The sequence below is a fragment of the Coregonus clupeaformis genome, chromosome 14 (genome assembly GCF_020615455.1).
Source record: "Coregonus clupeaformis isolate EN_2021a chromosome 14, ASM2061545v1, whole genome shotgun sequence".
Taxonomy (NCBI): Eukaryota; Metazoa; Chordata; class Actinopteri; order Salmoniformes; family Salmonidae; genus Coregonus; species Coregonus clupeaformis.
Window position 1 is genome coordinate 21,884,425 of NC_059205.1, and position 19,959 is coordinate 21,904,383.

A 19,959-nucleotide genomic window follows, 5' to 3' on the forward strand; every position below is an offset into this window, starting at 1 on the left:
ACATTTACTCTCATGGGTGGCCAAAAATAACTATCTGAAAGCCATGCCCCTACTAAGCCACGCCTACAGTTTTCTGATCTGACCCACTGGGTCATACTGTATTTTAATAACCCAACATCAATAACCATACCTGGCTCTTTTTAAAGAAAACCCAACTAAGTGACCCAATGCCTGCAACCAAGCAGTATAACAGTGTAATTAATACATTTCATATATGCTATTACAAAAATAATCATTTGGTTGTGTTTATGAAGGCCTTGGGTAACATTACACTACTCTGCAACTGGATCCTGGACTTCCTGACGGGCTGCCCCCAGGTGGTAAGGGAAGACAACAACACATCTGCCACGCTGATCCTCAACATTGGGGCCCCTCAGGGGTGCGTGCTTAGTCCCCAACTGTACTCCCTGTTCACCCACGACTGCGTGGCCAAGCACGACTCCAACACCATCATTAAGTTTGCTTACGATACAACAGTGGTAGGCCTGATCACTGACAACGATGAGACAGCCTATAGGGAGGAGGTCAGAGACCTGGCAGTGTGGTGCCAGGACAACAACCTCTCCCTCAATGTGAGCAAGACCAAGGAGCTGATGGTGGACTATAGGAAAAGGAGGGCCGAACAGGCCCCCATTAACATCAATGGGGCTGTAGTGGAGCGGGTCGAGAGTTTCAAGTTCCTTGGTGTCCACATCACCAACAAACTATCATGGTCCAAACACACCAAGACAGTCATGAAGAGGGCATGACAACACCTTTTCCCCCTCAGGAGACTGAAAAGATTTGGCATGGGTCCCCAGATCCTCAAAAAGTTCTACAGCTGCACCATCGAGAGCAATCTGACCGGTTGCATCACCGCATGGTATGGCAACTGCTCGGCATCCGAACATAAGGTGCTACAGAGGGTAGTGCGTACTGCCCAATACATCACTGGAGCCAAGCTTCCTGCCATCCAGGAACAATATACTAGGCGGTGTCAGAGGAAGGCCCAAAAAATTGTCAAAGACTCCAGTCACCCAAGTCATAGACAGTTCTCTCTGCTACTGCACGGCAAGCGGTATAAGACTGCTGAACAATTAATCAAATGGCCACCCGGACTATTTGCCCCCTCTTTGTTTTTACACTGCTACTACTCGCTGTTTATTATCTATGCATAGTCACTTTACCCCTACCTACATGTACAAATTACCTCGACTAACCTGTATCCCCGCTCATTGACTCGGTACCGGTACCCCTTGTATATAGCCTCGTTATTGTATTGTGATTTTATTCTGTTACTTTTTATTTCATTTTTTACTTTAGTAAATATTTTCTTAATTCTATTTATTGAACTGCATTGTTGGTTAAGGGCTACACCTGTTGAATTCGACGCTTGTGACAAATACAATTTGATTTGATTTGAAAAATACTTTTATACTGAACAAAAATATAAACGCGTTATGCAACAATTTCATTGATTTTACTGAATTACAGTTCATATGAGGAAATCAATTGATTGAAATAAATGAATTAGGCCCTAATCTATGGATTTCACATGACTGGGAATACAGATGCATCTGTTGGTCACATATACCTTAAAAAAAGGGGCCTCACAACGGGCCTCAGGATCTTGTCACAGTATTTTTGTACATTCAAATTGCCAGTGATAAAATGCTATTTTGTTGTTTTCCGTAGTTTATGCCTGCCCATATCATAACCCCACCACCACCATGGGACATTGTTCACAACGTTGACATCAGCAAACCGCTTGCCCACACAATGCCATGCACTCGCTTTTTGTGCATATGGAACATATTTGGGATCTTTTATTTCACTCATGAAACATGGGACCAACACTTTACATTTTGCTTTTATGTTTTTGTTCAGTGTATTTTATTTCAAATAACACAATAGCATTTTCATGAGGTAATGTTACTGTAGGCTATACAGTGCCTTCAGAAAGTATTCAGACCCCTTGACTTTCCACATTTTGTTACGTTACAGCATTGTTCTAAAAATGGGTAAAAAAATAAATAAAAATCCTCAGCAATCTACACACAATACCCCGTAATGACAATGCAAATATTTTTTTTTTTATGTATAAAAACTAAAAAACCTTATTTACATAAGTATTCAGACCCTTTGCTATGAGACTCGAAATTGAGCTCAGGTGCATCGTGTTTCCATTGATCATCAATGAGATGTTTCTACAACGTGATTGGAGTCCACCAGTGGTAAATTCAATTGATTGGACATGATTTGGAAAGGCACACACCTGTCTATATAAGGTCCCACAGCTGACAGTGTATGTCAGAGCAAAAACCTGGAATTGTCCAAAGGAATTGTCCAAAGGAATTGTCCGTAGAGCTCCGAGACAGGATTGGGTCAAGGCACAGATCTGAGGGGAGGGTACCAAAAAATGTATGCAGCATTGAAGATCCCCAAGAACACAGTGGCCTCCATCATTCTTAAACGGAAGAAGTTTGGAACCACCAAGACTCTTCCTAGAGCTGGCCGCACGGCCAAGATGAGCAATCAGGGGAGAAGGACCTTGGTCAGGGAGGTGACCAAGAACCCGATGGTCACTCTGACAGAGCTCTAGAGTTCCTCTGTGGAGATGGGAGAACCTTCCAGAAGGACAACCATCTCTGCAGCACTCCACCAATCAGGCTTTATGGTAGAGTTGCCAGAGGAAACCTGGCACCATCCCTACGGTGAAGCATGGTGGTGGCAGAATCATGCTGTGGGGATGTTTTTCAGCTGCAGGGACTGGGAGACTAGTCAGGATCGAGGGAAAGTACAAAGTGATCCTTGATGAAAACCTGCTCCAGAGCGCTCAGGACCTCACACTGAGGCGAAGGTTCACCTTCCAACAGGACAATGACCCTAAGCACACAGCCAAGACAACACAGGAGTGGCTTCGGAACAAATCTCTGAATGTCCTTGAGTTGCCCAGTCAGAGCCCGGACTTGAACCCCATCGAACATCTCTGGAGAGACCTGAAAATAGCTGTGCATCCAACCTGACAGAGCTTGAGAGGATCTGCAGAGAAGAATGGGAGAAACTCCCCAAATACAGGTGAGCCAAGCTTGTAGCTTCATACCCAAGAAGACTCCAGGCTGTAATTGCTGCCAAAGGTACTTCGACAAAGTACTGAGTAAATGTGATATTTCCGTTTTAATTTTTTATAAATTAGCAAAAATGTCTAAAACCTGTTTTTGCTTTGTCATTATGGGGTATTTTGTGTAGATTGATGAGGCAAACATTTTTTAAATCCATTTTAGAATAAGGCAAATTGTGGAAAAAGTCAAGGGGTCTGAATACTTTCCGTATGCATTGTAGATACACTTTATTTTGTTAAATTTTATGAGGTGTTATTGCATAACACTAAAAGTGTAAATTCCCTAACACTGACAAAGTGTAACAGCATCAGCACTAAGCACAATGTTAATTGAACACTTAAAAGTGTGGACCCATATATACACTGGCCCGGTGTTAAATTAAACACTGTTAGTGTTGATTCAATACTGGAGATTTTGCTGTGAAGTATAACACCTATACCTTTTGAATAAACATCACCCTCAACAGTTTAGAAATAAAATGTTTTTATTTTCAGCATACAACAGCAACCATAATGAGAGGACCTATGACATGAAAAGCAAGCTTTTATCTCCCAACTTGGGTAATTAAATTAATGTTCACCCCTTTGGCATTATGTGAGTTTAGCTTTTCCTCTCAGATGGCCAATGGGAAGGTTTCATCATCATCCTTTTCTCAGAGGACAACATGTGACCATAAAGGATCACATATTGGGACTGAGGAGAGAGAGAGAGAGAGAGAGAGAGAGAGAGAGAGAGAGAGAGAGAGAGAGAGAGAGAGAGAGAGAGAGAGAGAGAGAGAGAGAGAGAGAGAGAGAGAGAGAGTTGAAGCAACAGGCAACAGATGGGTGTATTTGACTAGTTTTGGAATGTGTAATCAGAGTATATTGTGACTCAGAAATTTTGAAATATGAACATGTCAAACAGGGGAGGTTCATTAGCAGATTGTGACTGAAGTAACCTTAGTAACAGCCATTTCTATACCAACTTATCTCTGGATTAACTTGTATGCGTAAATGGCTAATTCACTCAATTCTTGAATAATTGGAACGAGCTGTCTGTGTAAACCTTGAAACTGGTCTTGATAGAGTAACTGATTTGATTTGTGAAGTGAACAAATGAAAACGATACTCTGAGCATACATTATGATCAAGACAGCATACATCATGATTAACAGGTTCAAAATAAAGGCAGTTTGTCAAGATTGTAACTTTTCTCAGCATGGTTTTGCAATGCCAATGCAGGGTCCACAGGGGTGCACAAGCCAAACTAAATCTCAGTTGTCCATGCTGAACAGTAACACTGCTGTTGTGAACAGCCTAGTTAGTAGTCTCGGAAATCCCAGACCTAGGGCAACGGCACTAGGTTTGGGGAAAATGGGGGGTTTTCTTGGCAACTTCGAAAGAGGTCTGTGTGCTCTTCACACAGACAATTGTTCCAGGAAATTACAAGTTTGGGTAGGCAGGGCTTAAAATGCGGGCAGAAATTGTGCTCTATGAAAAATAACAAAGGTGGACCCAATGACAGATGCGGACGCAAATAGCTAGGCTATTTATAGTCACAGCCAGTCAGTGGTGGAATGTTAGCTGCATGCAAACTATTCACTTGCGAAATAGACTAATTGAAAATATCCATCTAGCTAGCTTCCAATTTTGTGTCTGGTGGGGATGTTTATCCCATGGCACAAACCGATAAGGCTCTGGACGGACTTCCTGTGCGTCCATTTCTGACCTGTTTCCTACTATACCAGCCGGATGTTTGTATCTGTGCAGACGTGTATGCTGGAACATTGTTATTGTGGGAGGCAACCAGTCTACCTAGGGAGACTACCTAGTGAGAGCTAATGGTGTGTCCCCCTGCAGGCCCTTCCTTGTACTGCCGCCACTGATGGAGTGGATTCGGGTGGCAGTGGCCCACGCAGAACACCGGCGCAGCTTCTCTGTGGACAGCGACGACGTGAGACAGGCTGCCAGGTTGCTCCTGCCAGGGGTGGACTGTGAGCCACGGCAGCTAAAGTAAGACATGACATGGATGAACATACACAAATACACAGCACACACACATAAACATCGCTCTCAAATACAGACACACACAATTACTGAACACAGGATCGTACACTTATTCAGACATACACTGAATGTTTCTCAATGTGTAGCACATGCACATTTTAACCCACACTGACACATAATGAAGACATATCAATACTTTTAAAGGGTAAGTTTAGAGGAGCAATCCGGGATTAGAAAAACAACAGTGTTCACCACGCCACTTGTTTTGGGAAACAGCTGAGGGATGGAAATGGAGAAATGTAACCACTTTCAAATTCATAGACAGACCTATGGATGCAAGGACTCACCATCCATGAGATCAACATGATAGTTACCCAAGCTTATAGTTTGGTTTCTTATGGTGTCAGATAGTTGAGCTAAGCTCATGAGTCATTTATATGTTATATTCTTCAAGAATCAACGGCTATATATACACAGACACCTAAAATTATTGTCACCCAAAAAAGACTATCAAATAAATACAAATACCGAGCTATATTGTATGCAAAACAAATGGGAGAATTGTATAATTTTATATTAATACAATTGCTCAGAGAAAGAGATTTTGTTCAACATGTACATTTAAAAAAAACAAAAATAATGATTGGCACCCCTAAGAATCTGCATTAACATTCTACTTTTTAAATTAATATCAGTTTGACCAAATACGATGCTACAGTATTTCTCTGTAATCAAATTAACAACAGACTTTCAGCATGCTTATAGAGAAGGGCACTCAACATGTACTGCACTGACCAAATGACTGATGATTGGTTGAAAGAAATTGATCATAAGAAGATTGTGGCAGCTGTACTGTTAGATTTCAGTGTAGCCTTTGATATTATTGACCATAACCAGTTGTTGAGAAAACGTACACTACCGGTCAAAAGTTTTAGATCACCTACTCATTCAAGGGTTTTTCTTTTTACTCTTTTCTACATTATAGAATAATAGTGAAGACATCAAAACTATGAAATAACACATATGGAATCATGTAGTAACCAAAAAAGTGTTAAACAAATCAAAATATATTATATATTTTATATTCTTCAAAGTATTCACCCTTTGCCTTGATTTTGCACACTATTGGCATTCTCTCAACCAGCTTCATGAGTAATGTTTTTCTTTTTTTTTAAATATATATAATATTTATATTCACAATGAATGAAAGATAATATTTAAAGACATTATACATTTTTCCCAATTGACCCCCCAATACAAGCAAAAATGTAATAGCCTAACAATTTCTGGTGATTAGGTGATCTTATAGTCCTAGAGTAGTAATCTCAAGGGGTGGGGGTGGGGCCAAGAGGACTAATCTGGAGGAAGTGTTTGGAACTGTTCAAAATAGGATATCATTGGGTCCCAGGTGGAATAAAATGAGTTGGTTGACCTTATTGTTTTCTAATTTTAAGAACAGCATCAGATCTTTGAGGCTAAGGGAGGATTGATAGATTTCCAATCCAACAAAATCCTTCTGCGGGCTAACAGGGAGGCAAAGGCAATGGCATTCAGCTGTCCATTGGTCAGAGAAGGATTGTTGTTTGGTACTCCAAAAACAGCAATTTCTGCACTAGGCTGTACATTTGTATTAAATGCTTCAGAAAGTGTTTTAAATATAGTGGACCAATAATCTGCCAGACAGGGACAGGCCCAGAACATGTGGGTCAAGTCTGCCAAGGAGCCTTTACACCTGTCACATGTACCATCAATATTTGGGTAGAACTTTGACAATCTGGCCTTACTTAAATGGATATGTTGAAGGCTGAGCCGGGCACAAGAGAAGCTTCCATTTACCCTAAGTAAGGTGCCATTCCAGACTTCATAAGAGATCTCTCCACCAAGTTCCCTTTCCCACTCAGATCGGATTTTATTGAGTGACGGGTTATCAAGGGACATGATTATCAAAAAAATATGGGATATGAGTCCCTTTAGTTGACAATATGTCCCTTTAGTTGACAAAGGGCATCCAGACCCGATCCGGGTGATAGAATTGGAAAGGCTGGGCTTTGAGTGTGAATAAACTGGTGGAATTGGAAATACCAAAAAAACTTCAATGGGGTAGATTAAATTTGATAGCGAGGTCTTCGGAATTGGCTAAGGTTCCATCAATATAAAGGTTACACTTAGTAAGGCCATTCCTCTGCCACAGGCTGAAAGCTGAATCCAGTTTGCCTGGAAGGAAGAGGTGAATATTACATATAGGACCTTGAATAGAGAAATCATAGAGTTTAAAATGTTGATGGAATTGAGTCCAAATTTTAAGAGTATTGACAACAATTGGATTGGATGTGTAGCGCGAAGCTGAAAGAGGGAGATTGGAGGTGACTAAAGCTGACAAAGAGGAGGAGAAACAGGAGTTGGCTTCTGTTTGACACCAGTCAGTTTCTGGGGTGTGAAGCCAGTAAACAATATTTTGTATATTTGCTGCCCAGTAATAATACATAAAGTTAGGAAGGGCTAGTCCTCCGTGTGTTCTGTCTCTCTGGAGGAATACTTTATGTATTATTGGATTCCCACCGCCCCATAAAAAACAAGATAAGCTTAATTTTACATTTTAGTCATTTAGCAGACGCTCTTATCCAGAGCGACTTACAGTTAGCGCATACATTATTTTATGTTTTTCATACTGGCCCCCCATGGGAATCGAACCCACAAACCTGGCGTTGCAAACACCATGCTCTACTGAGCTACATCCCTGCCGGCCATTCCCTCCCCTACCCTGGACGACGCTGGGCCAATTGTGTGACGCCCCATGGGTCTCCCGGTCGCGGCCGGCTACGACAGAGCCTGGATTCGAACCAGGATCTCTAGTAGCACAGCTAGCACTGCGATGCAGTGCCTTAGACCACTGCGCCACTCGGGAGTCCACTGCAGTGAAAAAGACTTTGGAACAAATACAGAAATCTAGACAAGACATTCATCTTGATACAATTCACTTTACCAGGGCCTCCTGTAGCTCAGTTGGTAGAGCATGGCGCTTGCAACGCCAGGGTTGTGGGTTTGATTCCCACAGGGGGGCCAGTATGAAAAATGTATGCACTCACTAACTGTAAGTCGCTCTGGATAAGAGTGTCTAGCTAAATAACTAAAATGTAAAGTAAAATGGAGAATACTCCATCTCTGAAAGTCCACTGTAAGTTTACTAATCAGAGGAGTAAAGTTCTCATCATGGAGGGAAGACAAGGTACGGGTGATATTGATCCATACATTTTGAAAGCCAGAATAGTATCCTGTGGAATTTGTAATGCTAAGTAATTAATAGGAAAACATTCACTTTTTGAGAACCCGAAAACACACCAAACCTACGCAGTAGGTCCACTACCTCAGGGACACACACTTCAGGGTCTGAGCTATATAAAAGCAAATAATCTGCATAGAAGGAAACTTTGTGTTCCAGTCCCCATCTGTAGATACCATGTATTGAGGGTCTGTCCTTTAGCATAATAGAAAGGGGTTCTATCGACCAGGGCAAATAACAGAGGGGACATTGGACATCCCCGGCGTGTGGCCCTTGATAATGGGAAATACTTTGAACGAAGTCTGTTTGTAAGTCAGAAGATGCAGGAGAGTGTATGACATTAAGCAGACGTTGAATGTTAGAAAAGTAGTGGCAACCCTTAATGAACCCGGTCTGATCAGTCGATATGATGTTTGTCATAGTGGACTCTATTCGAGAGGCAAGCAATTTCGCTAATATTTTAACATCTGCATTTAAAAGTGAGATCGGTCTGTATGAGCCACACTCAGATGCATCTTTGGCGGGTTTTAACAAAAGTGTGATCGAAGTGTGTCAGGGTTTGTGGTAAAACACCCTGGTCCAGGGTTCGTTTCAAGCAGGAGTGGGGCCAGTTTGGCAGAAAACTCCTTGTAGAATTCGATTGGGTAGCCATCTGGGCCAGGGGATTTCCCACTTTGCATTTCTGTATTTGAATTAATAATCTCTACTAACTGGAAAGTTTGATCAATTTCCTCTCTCTTCTCTTTACTAATGGTAGGAGTTTCCAAGTTGTCAAGAAAGTCATTCATAATTGAATTGTCTTCAGGTGATTCTGACGTGTAAAGATCTGAATAAATTATTTGGAAAGTATTATTGATTTCAGTGGGACTAACTGTTAAGACCCTAGGTGTTGTGAATTTGGGGGATCAGCTGTGAGGCAGATTTGCACTTGAGTTGATGAGCTAGAAGTCGACCAGCCTTTTCTCCATGTTCGTAAACAAAACCGCATGCACAGAGTAGCTGCTGCTCAGACTTATCTGTAGATAGTAAATTGTATTGAGATTGAAGACAGCCTTTCTTTGTAAAGTTCTGGTGATGGAGAGGCAGAGTATGGTTGGTCTAATTCCAGAATTGCGTCGATCAGCTGTTGTTGTTTGATTTTCCGTTGTTTATTGAGAAGAGAGGAATAGGAAATTATTTCGATTATGTTTTATTTGTCTCAATGAAGACATCAATTGCAATCGATAGAACGGTGCAGAATGAATTGTTTGAAAGTAAAGATGAGTTAAGTCTCCATGGGGGGCGATCTGTATAGTTCAATGAGAATGAGAGGTCGAGCGACAGAGAAGAATGGTCACTAATAACAATGGCAGAGTATTCTACTTTCTTAACAGAGGGTAGAAGGGCTTTATCTATGAAAAAGTAGTCTATTCTAGAATAGACTATAGCTAGCTAATTAGGCAAATACTAGGTTTTGTTGAAGACTCATTTACAACCTTCAACAACGGGGATGCCGAGAACAAGGTCAAATGACACCTGACTAAATGTTAGCTAGCTAGCTAACGTGAGCTACAGTGGTTAGTTACGATAGCTAGTTAGCTAACTAACATTCACAATCGCTTCCCCTTACTCTGACATAGCTTGCATTAGCTAGTCAGCCACAATCCAGCTTTTGGCTGTCAGATATTTAGCTCGGCCTACTAGATCATCATCATTTTATATAATGGCTACTTCAGTTCAGCTTACTTGCCATGATTTCTGACCAACACACCACAAATTCTCCTCAGACCACAGCTCCATCTCTCTCCTATCTCCATTCAATCTCCTCATTCTTGCCTGCTCCTTCTGGTCTCTCGGTCTCCATTGAGGCTCAAAGCTGATCGCCACTCGCAGAGGTATAGGCAGACAATCAAGATGGCGCCGGAGGAGATGGCTGCCGTATTACGGGCTCCTAACCAATTGTGCTATTTTTAGTGTTTTTTTCGCATTGTTTGTAACTTATTTTTTACATAATGTTTCTGCCACCGTAACTTATGACTGAAAAGAGCTTCTGGATATCAGAACAGTGATTACTCCCCTTGAACTGAACAAAGATTATTTCTTTAAACGAGTCGGACGCAAAGGATTTACTGCTGATACCGGAGCAGGTCCAAATCCCCGTAATTCACATGAAGAATACACACCGATACAGGGGACGCAGGTCTGGGTGCCTTGTGAGAATTCGTCGGCGAGTCGGCTCTACCATCCGTCCTATTGGCCAACATGCAATCATTGGAGAATAAGTTTGATGTGCTCCGTTCAAGTCTATCCTACCAACGGGATATTAAAAACTGTAATATCTTATGTTGTTTCAACGAGTCGTGGCTGAATGACGACATGGATAGTAAACAGTTGGCTGGGTTTTCCGTGCATCGGCAAGACGGAACAGCTGCCTCCGTTAAGACGAGGGGTGGAGGTCTGTGTCTATTAGTCAATAACACAAAAATCTAATATTAACGAAGTCTCAAGGTTTTGGTCGCCTGAGGTAGAGTATCTCATGATAAGCTGTAGACCACACTATTTACCAAGAGAGTCTTCATCTATATATTTCGTAGCTATCTATTTACCACCACAGACTGATGCTGACACTAAGACCGCACTCAACAAGCTGTATAAGGCCATAAGCAAACAAGAACATGCTCATCCAGATGCGGCACTCCTAGCGGCCGGGGACTTTAATGCAGGGAAACTGAAATATTTTTTACCTAATTTCTACCAGCATGTCAAATGTGCAACCAAAAAAAAAAAAAAACTCTAGACCACCTTTACTCCACACACAGAGACGTGTACAAAGCTCTCTCTCGCCCTCCATTTGGCAAATCTGAACATAATTATATCCTCCTGATTCCTGCTTACAAGCAGAAACTATAGCGGAAGTGCCAGTGACAATACAGAAGTGGTCAGATGACACAGATGCTAAGCTACAGGACTGTTTTGCTAGCACAGACTGGATTATGTTTCGGGATTCATCCGATGGCATTGAGGAGTGTACCACATCAGTCACCGGCTTCATCAATAAGTGCTTCGATGACATCGTTCCCACAGTGACCGTACGTACAACATCATCATCCCAGAAACCCTAGACCCACTCCAATTCACATACCGCCCCAACAGATCCACAGATGATGCAATCTCTATTGCACTCCACACTAGCCTTTCCCATCTGGACGAAAGGAACACCTACGTGATAATGTTGTTCATTGACTACAGCTCAGCGTTCAACACCATAGTGCCCTCATAGCTCTTCACTAAGCTAAGGACCCTGGGACTAAACAACTCCCTCTGCAACTGAATCTTGGACTTCCTGACGGGCTGCCCCCAGGTGGTAAGAGTAGGCAACAACACATCTGCCACACTGATCCTCAACACAGTGACCCCTCAGGGGTGTGTGCTTAGCCCCTCCTGTACTCCCTGTTCACCCATGACTGCGTGACCAAGCACGACTCCAACACTATCATTAAGTTTGCCAATGACACAACGGTGGTAGGCCTGATCACCGACACTGATGAGACAGCCTATAAGTAGGAGGTCAGAGACGTGGCAGTGTGGTGCCAGGACAACAACCTCTCCCTCAACATGATCAAGACAAATGTGATGATCGTGGACTACAGGAAAAGGAGGGCCAAGCACGCCCTCATTCTCTTCGACGGGGCTGTAGTGGAGCAGGTTGAGAGCTGTCCACATCACCAACGAACTATCATGGGTCAAACACACCAAGACAGTTGTGAAGAGGGCACAACAACGCATATTCACCCCCAGGAGACTGAAAATATTTGGCATGGGTCCTCAGATCCTCAAACAGTTCTACAGCTGCACCATCGAGATCATCCTGACTGGTTGTATCACCGCCTGGTAATGCAACTGCTCGGCCTCCGACCGCATGGCGCTACAGAGGGTAGTGGGACGGCCCAGACCTCTATACCAGGTGTCTATACCCAAGCCATAACACTGCTGAACAGCTAATCAAATGGATACCCGGACTATTTGCATTGACCCACCCACTTGTTTACGCTGCTGCTACTTGCAGTCACTTTACCCCTACCTAAACTCATCAAAAAAAGAAACGTCCCTTTTTCAGGACCCTCTTTCAAACATAATTAGTAAAAAATCTAAATAACTTCACAGATCTTCATTGTAAAGGGCTTAAACACTGTTTCCCATGCTTGTTCAATGAACCATAAACAATGAATGAACATGCACCTGTGGAACGGTCGTTAAGATACTAACAGCTTACAAACGGTAGGCAATTAAGGTCACAGTTATGAAAAAATAGGACACTAAATAGGCCTTTCTACTGACTCTGAAAAACACCAAAAGAAAGATGCACAGGGTCCCTGCTCATCTGCGTGAACGTGCCTTAGGCATACTGCAAGGAGGCATGAGGACTGCAGATGTGGGCAGGGCAATAAATTGCAATGTCCGTACTGTGAGAAACCTAAGACAACGCTACAGGGAGACAGGACGGACAGCTGATCGTCCTCGCATTGGCAGACCACGGGTAAAAAGACCTGCACAGGATCGGTACATCCGAACATCACACCTGCGGGACAGGTACAGGATGGTAACAACAACTGCCTGAGTTACACCAGGAATGCACAATCCCTCCATCTGTGCTCAGACTGTCCGCAATAGTCTGAGAGAGGCTGTTCTGGGGGCTTGTAGGCCTGTTTTAAGGCAGGTCCTCACCAGACATCACCAGCAACAACGTCGCCTACGGGCACAAACCCACCGTCGCTGGACCAGACAGGACTGGCAAAAAGTGCCCTTCACTGACGAGTCACGGTTTTGTCTCACCAGGGGTGATGGTCAGATTTGCGTTTATGGTCGAAGGAATGAGCGTTACACCGAGGCCTGTACTCTAGAGCGGGATCAATTTGGAGGTGGAGGGTCCGTCATGGTCTGGGGCGGTGTGTTACAGCATCATCATCGGACTGAGCTTGTTGTCATTGCAGGCAATCTCAACGCGGTGTGTTACAGGGAAGACATCCTCCTCCCTCATGTGGTACCCTTCCTGCAGGCTCATCCTGACATGACTCTCCAGCATGACAATGCCACCAGCCATACTGCTCGTTCTGTGCGTGATTTCCTGCAATACAGAAATGTCAGTGTTCTGCCATGGCCAGCGAAGAGCCCGGATCTCAATCCCATTGAGCACGTCTGGGACCTGTTGGATCTGAGGGTGAGGGCTAGGGTCACAAGTGGTACCGGAGCGCCAAGTCTAGGTCCAAGAGGCTTCTAAACAACTTCTTCCCCCAAGCCATAAGAGTCCTGAACATCTAATCAAATGGCTACCCAGACTATTGCATTGCCCCCCCACCCATATTTTACGCTGCTCCTACTCTCTGTTGATTATCTATGCATAGTCACTTTAATAACTCTACCTACATGTACATATTACCCCAATTACCTCGACTAACCTTGACTCAGTACCGGTACCCCCTGTAGATAGCCTCGCTATTATTATTTTTACTGCTGCTCTTAATTATTTGTTACTTTTATTTCGTATTATTTTATAGTGTATTTTTTTGTGATTTATTTTGGTATTCTTTCTTAAAACTGCATTGTTGGTTAAGGGGTTGTAAGTAAGCATTTCACTGTAAGGTCTACACCTGTTGTATTCGGCGCATTTGACAAATAAAATTTTATTTTATTTTATTTATTTGAAGAGTGGAGTAACATCTCACAGCAAGAACTGGCAAATCTGGTGCAGTCCATGAGGAGGAGATGCACTGCAGTACTTAATGCAGCTGGTAGCCACACCAGATACTGACTGTTACTTTTGATTTTGACCCCCCTCTTTGTTCAGGGACACATTATTCCATTTATGTTAGTCAGTTTATGTATCAGTTGTTGAATCTTGTTATGTTCATACAAATATCTGCACATGTTAATTAAGTTTGCTGAAAATAAAACACAGTTGACAGTGAGAGGACGTTTCTTTTTTTGCTGAGTTTACATGTACGTATTACCTCAATTACCTTAACTAACCTGTACGCCCGAACATTGACTCGGTACCAGTACCCCCTGTATATAGCATTGTTATTATTACTCTTTAATTTTTTTACTTCAGTTTATTTAGTAAATATTTTCTTAACTCTTATTTTTCTTAAAACTGCATTGTTGGTTAAAGGCTTGTAAGTAAGCATTTCACCTGTTGTATTCGATGCATGTGACAAATAAAATTGGATGTGATAAATGTGGCTCAGAATTGCAACAGTTTTCACCCGACTCTACGTCAAGCCCGATCAATATTCCATTTCATATTTTTATGGTGCACGTGCAGTCCAGCAGTATATACTCGATTATATCTCCAATTTGCAATGTCGGATATAAAAAAAAGTTAAATTTCAGATTTTAATATATATGCAGTGTTTTAATGTAAAACATGGCCTTTAAAACACAGCTTGAGTGGATTAAAAAAAACATGAATAACTATTACTGCAAAATGAAAAAGAATGGTTCACAATGAAAGCCATTTCTGTGGTAAAACTGCCTTGGGAAATGCACAAATCATTGCACAAAAGAAATGCACTTCAAATACCTTTATGTTCTGAATTTTGCATTATATACCAGATCATCATGAGATCTTTGGAATCCATTATCATTTGTGGCAGATTCCCTCTTTTGATTATGTAGCAGTATGCAATTTGACATTTATGGTAGCATTCAACATGCTTTATGGATGTGTACTTCCAGTATCCCTTCAATTTGTTCTTCTACTTAATCATGAGTATTAATCATTCTTGTCCTTCCCTCAGGGCAGATGATTGTTTCTGTGCCACCCGAAAGCTCGAAGCGGCGTCCACAGAGGCTAAGTTTCTGCAGGACCTGGGTTTCCGCATGCTCAACTGTGGCCGGTCAGACCTTCTGAAACAGGCGGTCAACCTACTGGGGCCTGATGGTATCAACAGCATGAGCGAGCAGGTCTGAGAGATACACACGTACACATACTAGACACACAAGCTCGACATGCACTTACACATGTACAGTAAAAACCTATATACCTGACCAGAGTTCTCTATGTGAGCTTAAGTAAAATGTTATGCTTTTTTACAGACTCAGGGCTTCAAAATGGTATATCATACACTGTAGTTGGAGGAAACATGGGAATGTTATGCTGCTTTGAAAGTTTATACTGTACATCTACAACATGCTGCAAGTGGGTGTATGGAAACCTAACAGCTAATTGGGCACATTTTGCATGGCTGCTTCCTTGTAAAGTACATTGGGCCAGTAACTGAAAGGTCACTGGTTTGAATCACTGAGCAGACTAGTTGAAAAATCTGTCAATATGCCCTTTAGCAAGGCACTAAACCCTAATTGCCCCTGTAAGTCGCTCTGTATACTATACGAGTGTCTGCTAAACTTATCTCTGTCACTAACAAATACAGTCATGGCTGGTATCGCTACAATTTACTCGAGGCAAAGCACTCTGGGAAATATTTGAGTAACGCTTTACACTAAAATGTAACACTGTTCCGCTGTCTATATGGGTCCACAGGCTCCACACTTTCAGTGTTGATTTAACCCCCTTGTTTTTTACACTGGATAAGTTGCTGTGCGTACAAAATAGAATTGGTTAATTGGTTTGACTTGATTAGGTACACCTGGGACAATGGTCATTCAGGAGAATGGACATTGACAGAATGTTCAGATAGAAATGTATTGTGTAGATCGACTTTGTCAGATAGATTGGAATAGTATAGGAGATTGTGTGTTCTATTCATTCTACATATATCTGAAACATGCAGTTCCAGATACAGCCCTGCCATTAGTTGAAGGCAGCCAATCCAAAAGTTTCAGAAAAGTAGTCACTTACTGAGATCTGTATCCAAACAGTTTTGAAAAGTAGTAATTTTAGGGGATATGTGTTCAAATAGTTGTTCCAAAAAGAAATGTTACTTTCCAAAAAGCATAGTTAAAACTATTGTTATCCCAGTTCTGGTGCATCCAATTGTAAGGTATTCTGAAATGTGTCCGGCTTATTACGTTCCCCAGCATGATACCACTCAAACAGAAGAGAGAACTAACAAAGAGTCACTGACCAACAACCAAAAGGTGGGCTTTTAACAGGTGTTCTGAAAGACAATCATGGGGGTGTCCACTGAAATTTGACTAGCAACAACAACTGGATCCTAAAAGACACCCTCCATGAGCAGCCACTAAATTTGCCCAAAAGACAAACAAAAGAAAAACCTACACCAACAGATTTGTTCCTGCTTTAAAGGTGTCGCCCATGCAACAATCTCTCTCTCAGCAAACTCAAAGGACCTCTGACATGATCTCCAAACACAAGTTCACTCTGACTAAAACCGAGAGATTCCTGAACAACCGCCCGCGCTTCAAACAGCACAAGAGGGACCCCTTCATCCCAGTTTTTCTCGAACTCAAAGTAGTAAGCTCTCAACATAGACTTCAAAGACTGATTAAATTTCTCAAGAGTACCTTGAGACTCTAGGTGGTAGGCACTAGAGGGGCAATGTGTAACACACAATTGCTGTAGCACTTGCTGGAAGACCTTTGACAAGTAATTTTAACCATGGTCCGACTGCACAAGTCCAAACGTTGAAGATCATTTCACCTGGGCCTACTGGGAGCAAAGTGCAACCGCAGAGCTTGGTTCGGTTTACCCATCCGCTGGCAAACGCGACAGGATTTACAGTAAGCCACAACATCCTGTTTCAGACCAGGTCAGAAGAAGTTACACAAAATATGGTCATCAGTCTTGTTAACCCCAAGATGGCCTGCCATACTACCATCGTGAGCCAACCTCAGTATCTCTTGTCGAAGCATAACTACAACGACTGTGCTGCCATCCTGTTAGAAGGTAACAGATTATTTTATTATAGTGGTTAAGAGTGACTTTCATTGTGTTCCATGGTGTTTATTGCCCCCTAGTGGAGCTTTCTGGTACTTAGAATAATGTACAAAAACCGGAAGTAAAGCAGTCATTCTGCACACAGACAAGCAGCTAGAAACAACGCTACTGTACAGTTCTTTCTGTGCAACTATTTCTTGTTACGCTTCAGCCTTGGAAAATATTTGTTTGTAAGTTCAATTCAAGCATATTGCTAGTGATGATAATATTGTTAATGATATAATTGTTTACTTATCAATGTTAGTTGGTTACATTTACTCACGCAAATTGCATTGACTTTCATGGATGCCGTCAGCTGTATTAGTTTGCTCGTGCGTCATGTAAAAGAGTAAAACATACTATAGTTTGTTACTGTTTCTAGTGTAATATGCTTTGTTATTGTACAGAGGTGTTTGCACATTATTAGAGTAATGAAAGGAGTTGGCTAGTTGTTACTCATAGAGTAATTATCTATTTGGTTTGTCGTCATATCAGATACATGGTAACTTGGCACTTGCTTTGTATTTATGCAAATTCAACTTGAAATGTAAAATGTACAGCTACAGTATGTCAATATGAATTGAATACTAAAGTATATTATTTTCTGTATTTGCAGTTTCACAACATAAACATTTTCAATACATTCGTTCAAGAAAATTCACGCCTTGGATGTTTTATAGTTGTTAGCTATCTGTCTAGTTTAGCATGGGAACGCAATTCCAGGGCAGAATAACAACAATTTGAGATACACCGGGCCAAATCGTCTTGCCCAGAAGTGGCACGAGAACGCCATTTCCTCATTAGAACACCATCTCTGTCAAAGTAGCCCACACAAACTTCATCAAACTCCTCCTCTAGACGTATCGCAGCAAAAATAGGGGAGAGGGAAACATGTTTACTCTGTTCAGCAATCAGCTGCTTCCTAGCCATTGAAGTGTCAACTGTAGGAAACCTCTCTTCCTTCAGCAGTCCTACAAACTCGCTCACCTTTGGCGTTTTCAAAGGCGAGGTCAAAACAGAAGGTTAAGCGAAATCAGGATCACCCATAAACGTGTCAGACAGATTGACCATGGTGGGATCGCTGACATCCTCCTCAACACTAGACTTGCTCCCGGCAACTTTCTTAGACATAGCACATGCTGGGAACACTAGGGTACTTTTCTGATAACCCATCAGGTTCCTCTACTCTGGGTTCCTTACAAACGACAGGATTTGGCACGACCTTCCCTCCAGCCAAATAATTTCCCAAATGAATGAGACCCCCTTCCCCGGTAGGCTAGGCCTCACTCCAACGACAACGGAACCAGAAATAAGATCAGACTCGAGTTCCACATTATATAAAGGAACTTCCATGCAAACCATCTCCACGCCTTAACCAGTTGCTGAAGTGTCAGACAAAGGCAAAATACCCTCCAAAATGAAGGATTGGGCTGCCACAATGTCTCGCAGTATCTTCAAACGGATGCTTAACAGCATCACCACTCTGCAGAGACACGTACCCATCTGAAACAACGGGTTCATACACATCTGATCCTGTTTAGGAGATACATCAGTCCCAACCAGAGACTTAATGGGCTGGAGTGCTCCCACAAGAAGAAACTACATCTCTCTCTCATTTTTCTGTTTCAACTTAGGATACAAAGACAGTGTCCTTTCTCAAGGCAGTAATGAGAAACTGGCAGATACGAAAAACAAGTTTTCTGCCGATCTTTGGGCACTGTAGAAAAGGACTGAAACCTTGCAGTAGGAGGTGACTTCTCTGGATTGCTATTTGTATATGGATAATTACTTGGTGCTTTGTTTGTGAAGGTAGTTTTATGTGTCAACACAAACTCATCTGCAAGATCTGCAGCTTTCTCCAGTGAGATCCTTGTGCTCATAAATGTCGGTAGCAACCCTTTCGCGAAGGATATTCTTCAACTGCTCGAGAAGTATGAGAGTCTTTATATCCTCAAGGTTCTTCACCTATTGCAAACCACACCACCGATCAAAAAGACATGGCTTTATGTTTCTGTCTTTCGTAACTTACGGAACGGTTGTCTCCATGCCTCTGGGACCGTAAGCCCGAAGGATAGCAACTTTAACAGTGTCATAATCTGAACTCTGGTCAAGAGATAAAGCATCGTACAATTTGAGCCTTTCCCAAAATATCACTTTGGCGGTGGAGTGACCAAATATTTTGTGTTCATTTTAGGGATGTGGCAATCCGCTCAAACAGAGTAAAATATACATCCACCTCCATTCCGTTGAAAGGCGGTACAAGTCGGTTGTTCCGACCAAGATTAAACTTTGTTGAGGGTGCAGGATGGCCTGACTGGATTCGGAGCGCTTCCAGATCTATCTCCCTTTGTTGCGCCATCTCTTTTAAGCAAATGGCATGCGCACATTCTTCTTGTTCTTGTCTGGCTGCACGTTCATTCTCTTTCTTGTGCTCAAGCTCTAATTTATGTTGTTCCAACCTCTCCTCACGTTCTCTTTCCTTTTCCTTGTGCTTGAGCTCTAATTTCTAACTCTCACAGTAGCACGTCTACAGGACTCACCCTACTACCCATAGGACCCGTTTCATCATCCTCCCTCTCTGGAAGGATTTCCTCCTCCACCAAAGCAGTACCGATCAAATCTGACTACTGCTTTTGGATCGCCACCTTGATGTCATAATGCTTTGCAATGACGAGCAGATGCGCCTTTGTACATTTATCTAGCATCTCCCATGTAGGG

General features: G+C 42.3%; 1 protein-coding gene across 1 annotated transcript in view; it reads left to right on the plus strand.

Annotated features, from left to right (window-relative positions):
- Nucleotides 1-19,959, plus strand: part of LOC121581360 (ankyrin repeat and BTB/POZ domain-containing protein BTBD11-A) — a 301,845-nt gene that overhangs the window by 188,814 nt on the left and 93,072 nt on the right. The window contains exons 4-5 of the mRNA XM_045224749.1: nt 4,940-5,092; nt 15,143-15,308. Coding sequence (XP_045080684.1) covers nt 4,940-5,092; nt 15,143-15,308 — 319 coding nt within the window. The remainder of the gene's footprint in view (nt 1-4,939; nt 5,093-15,142; nt 15,309-19,959) is intronic.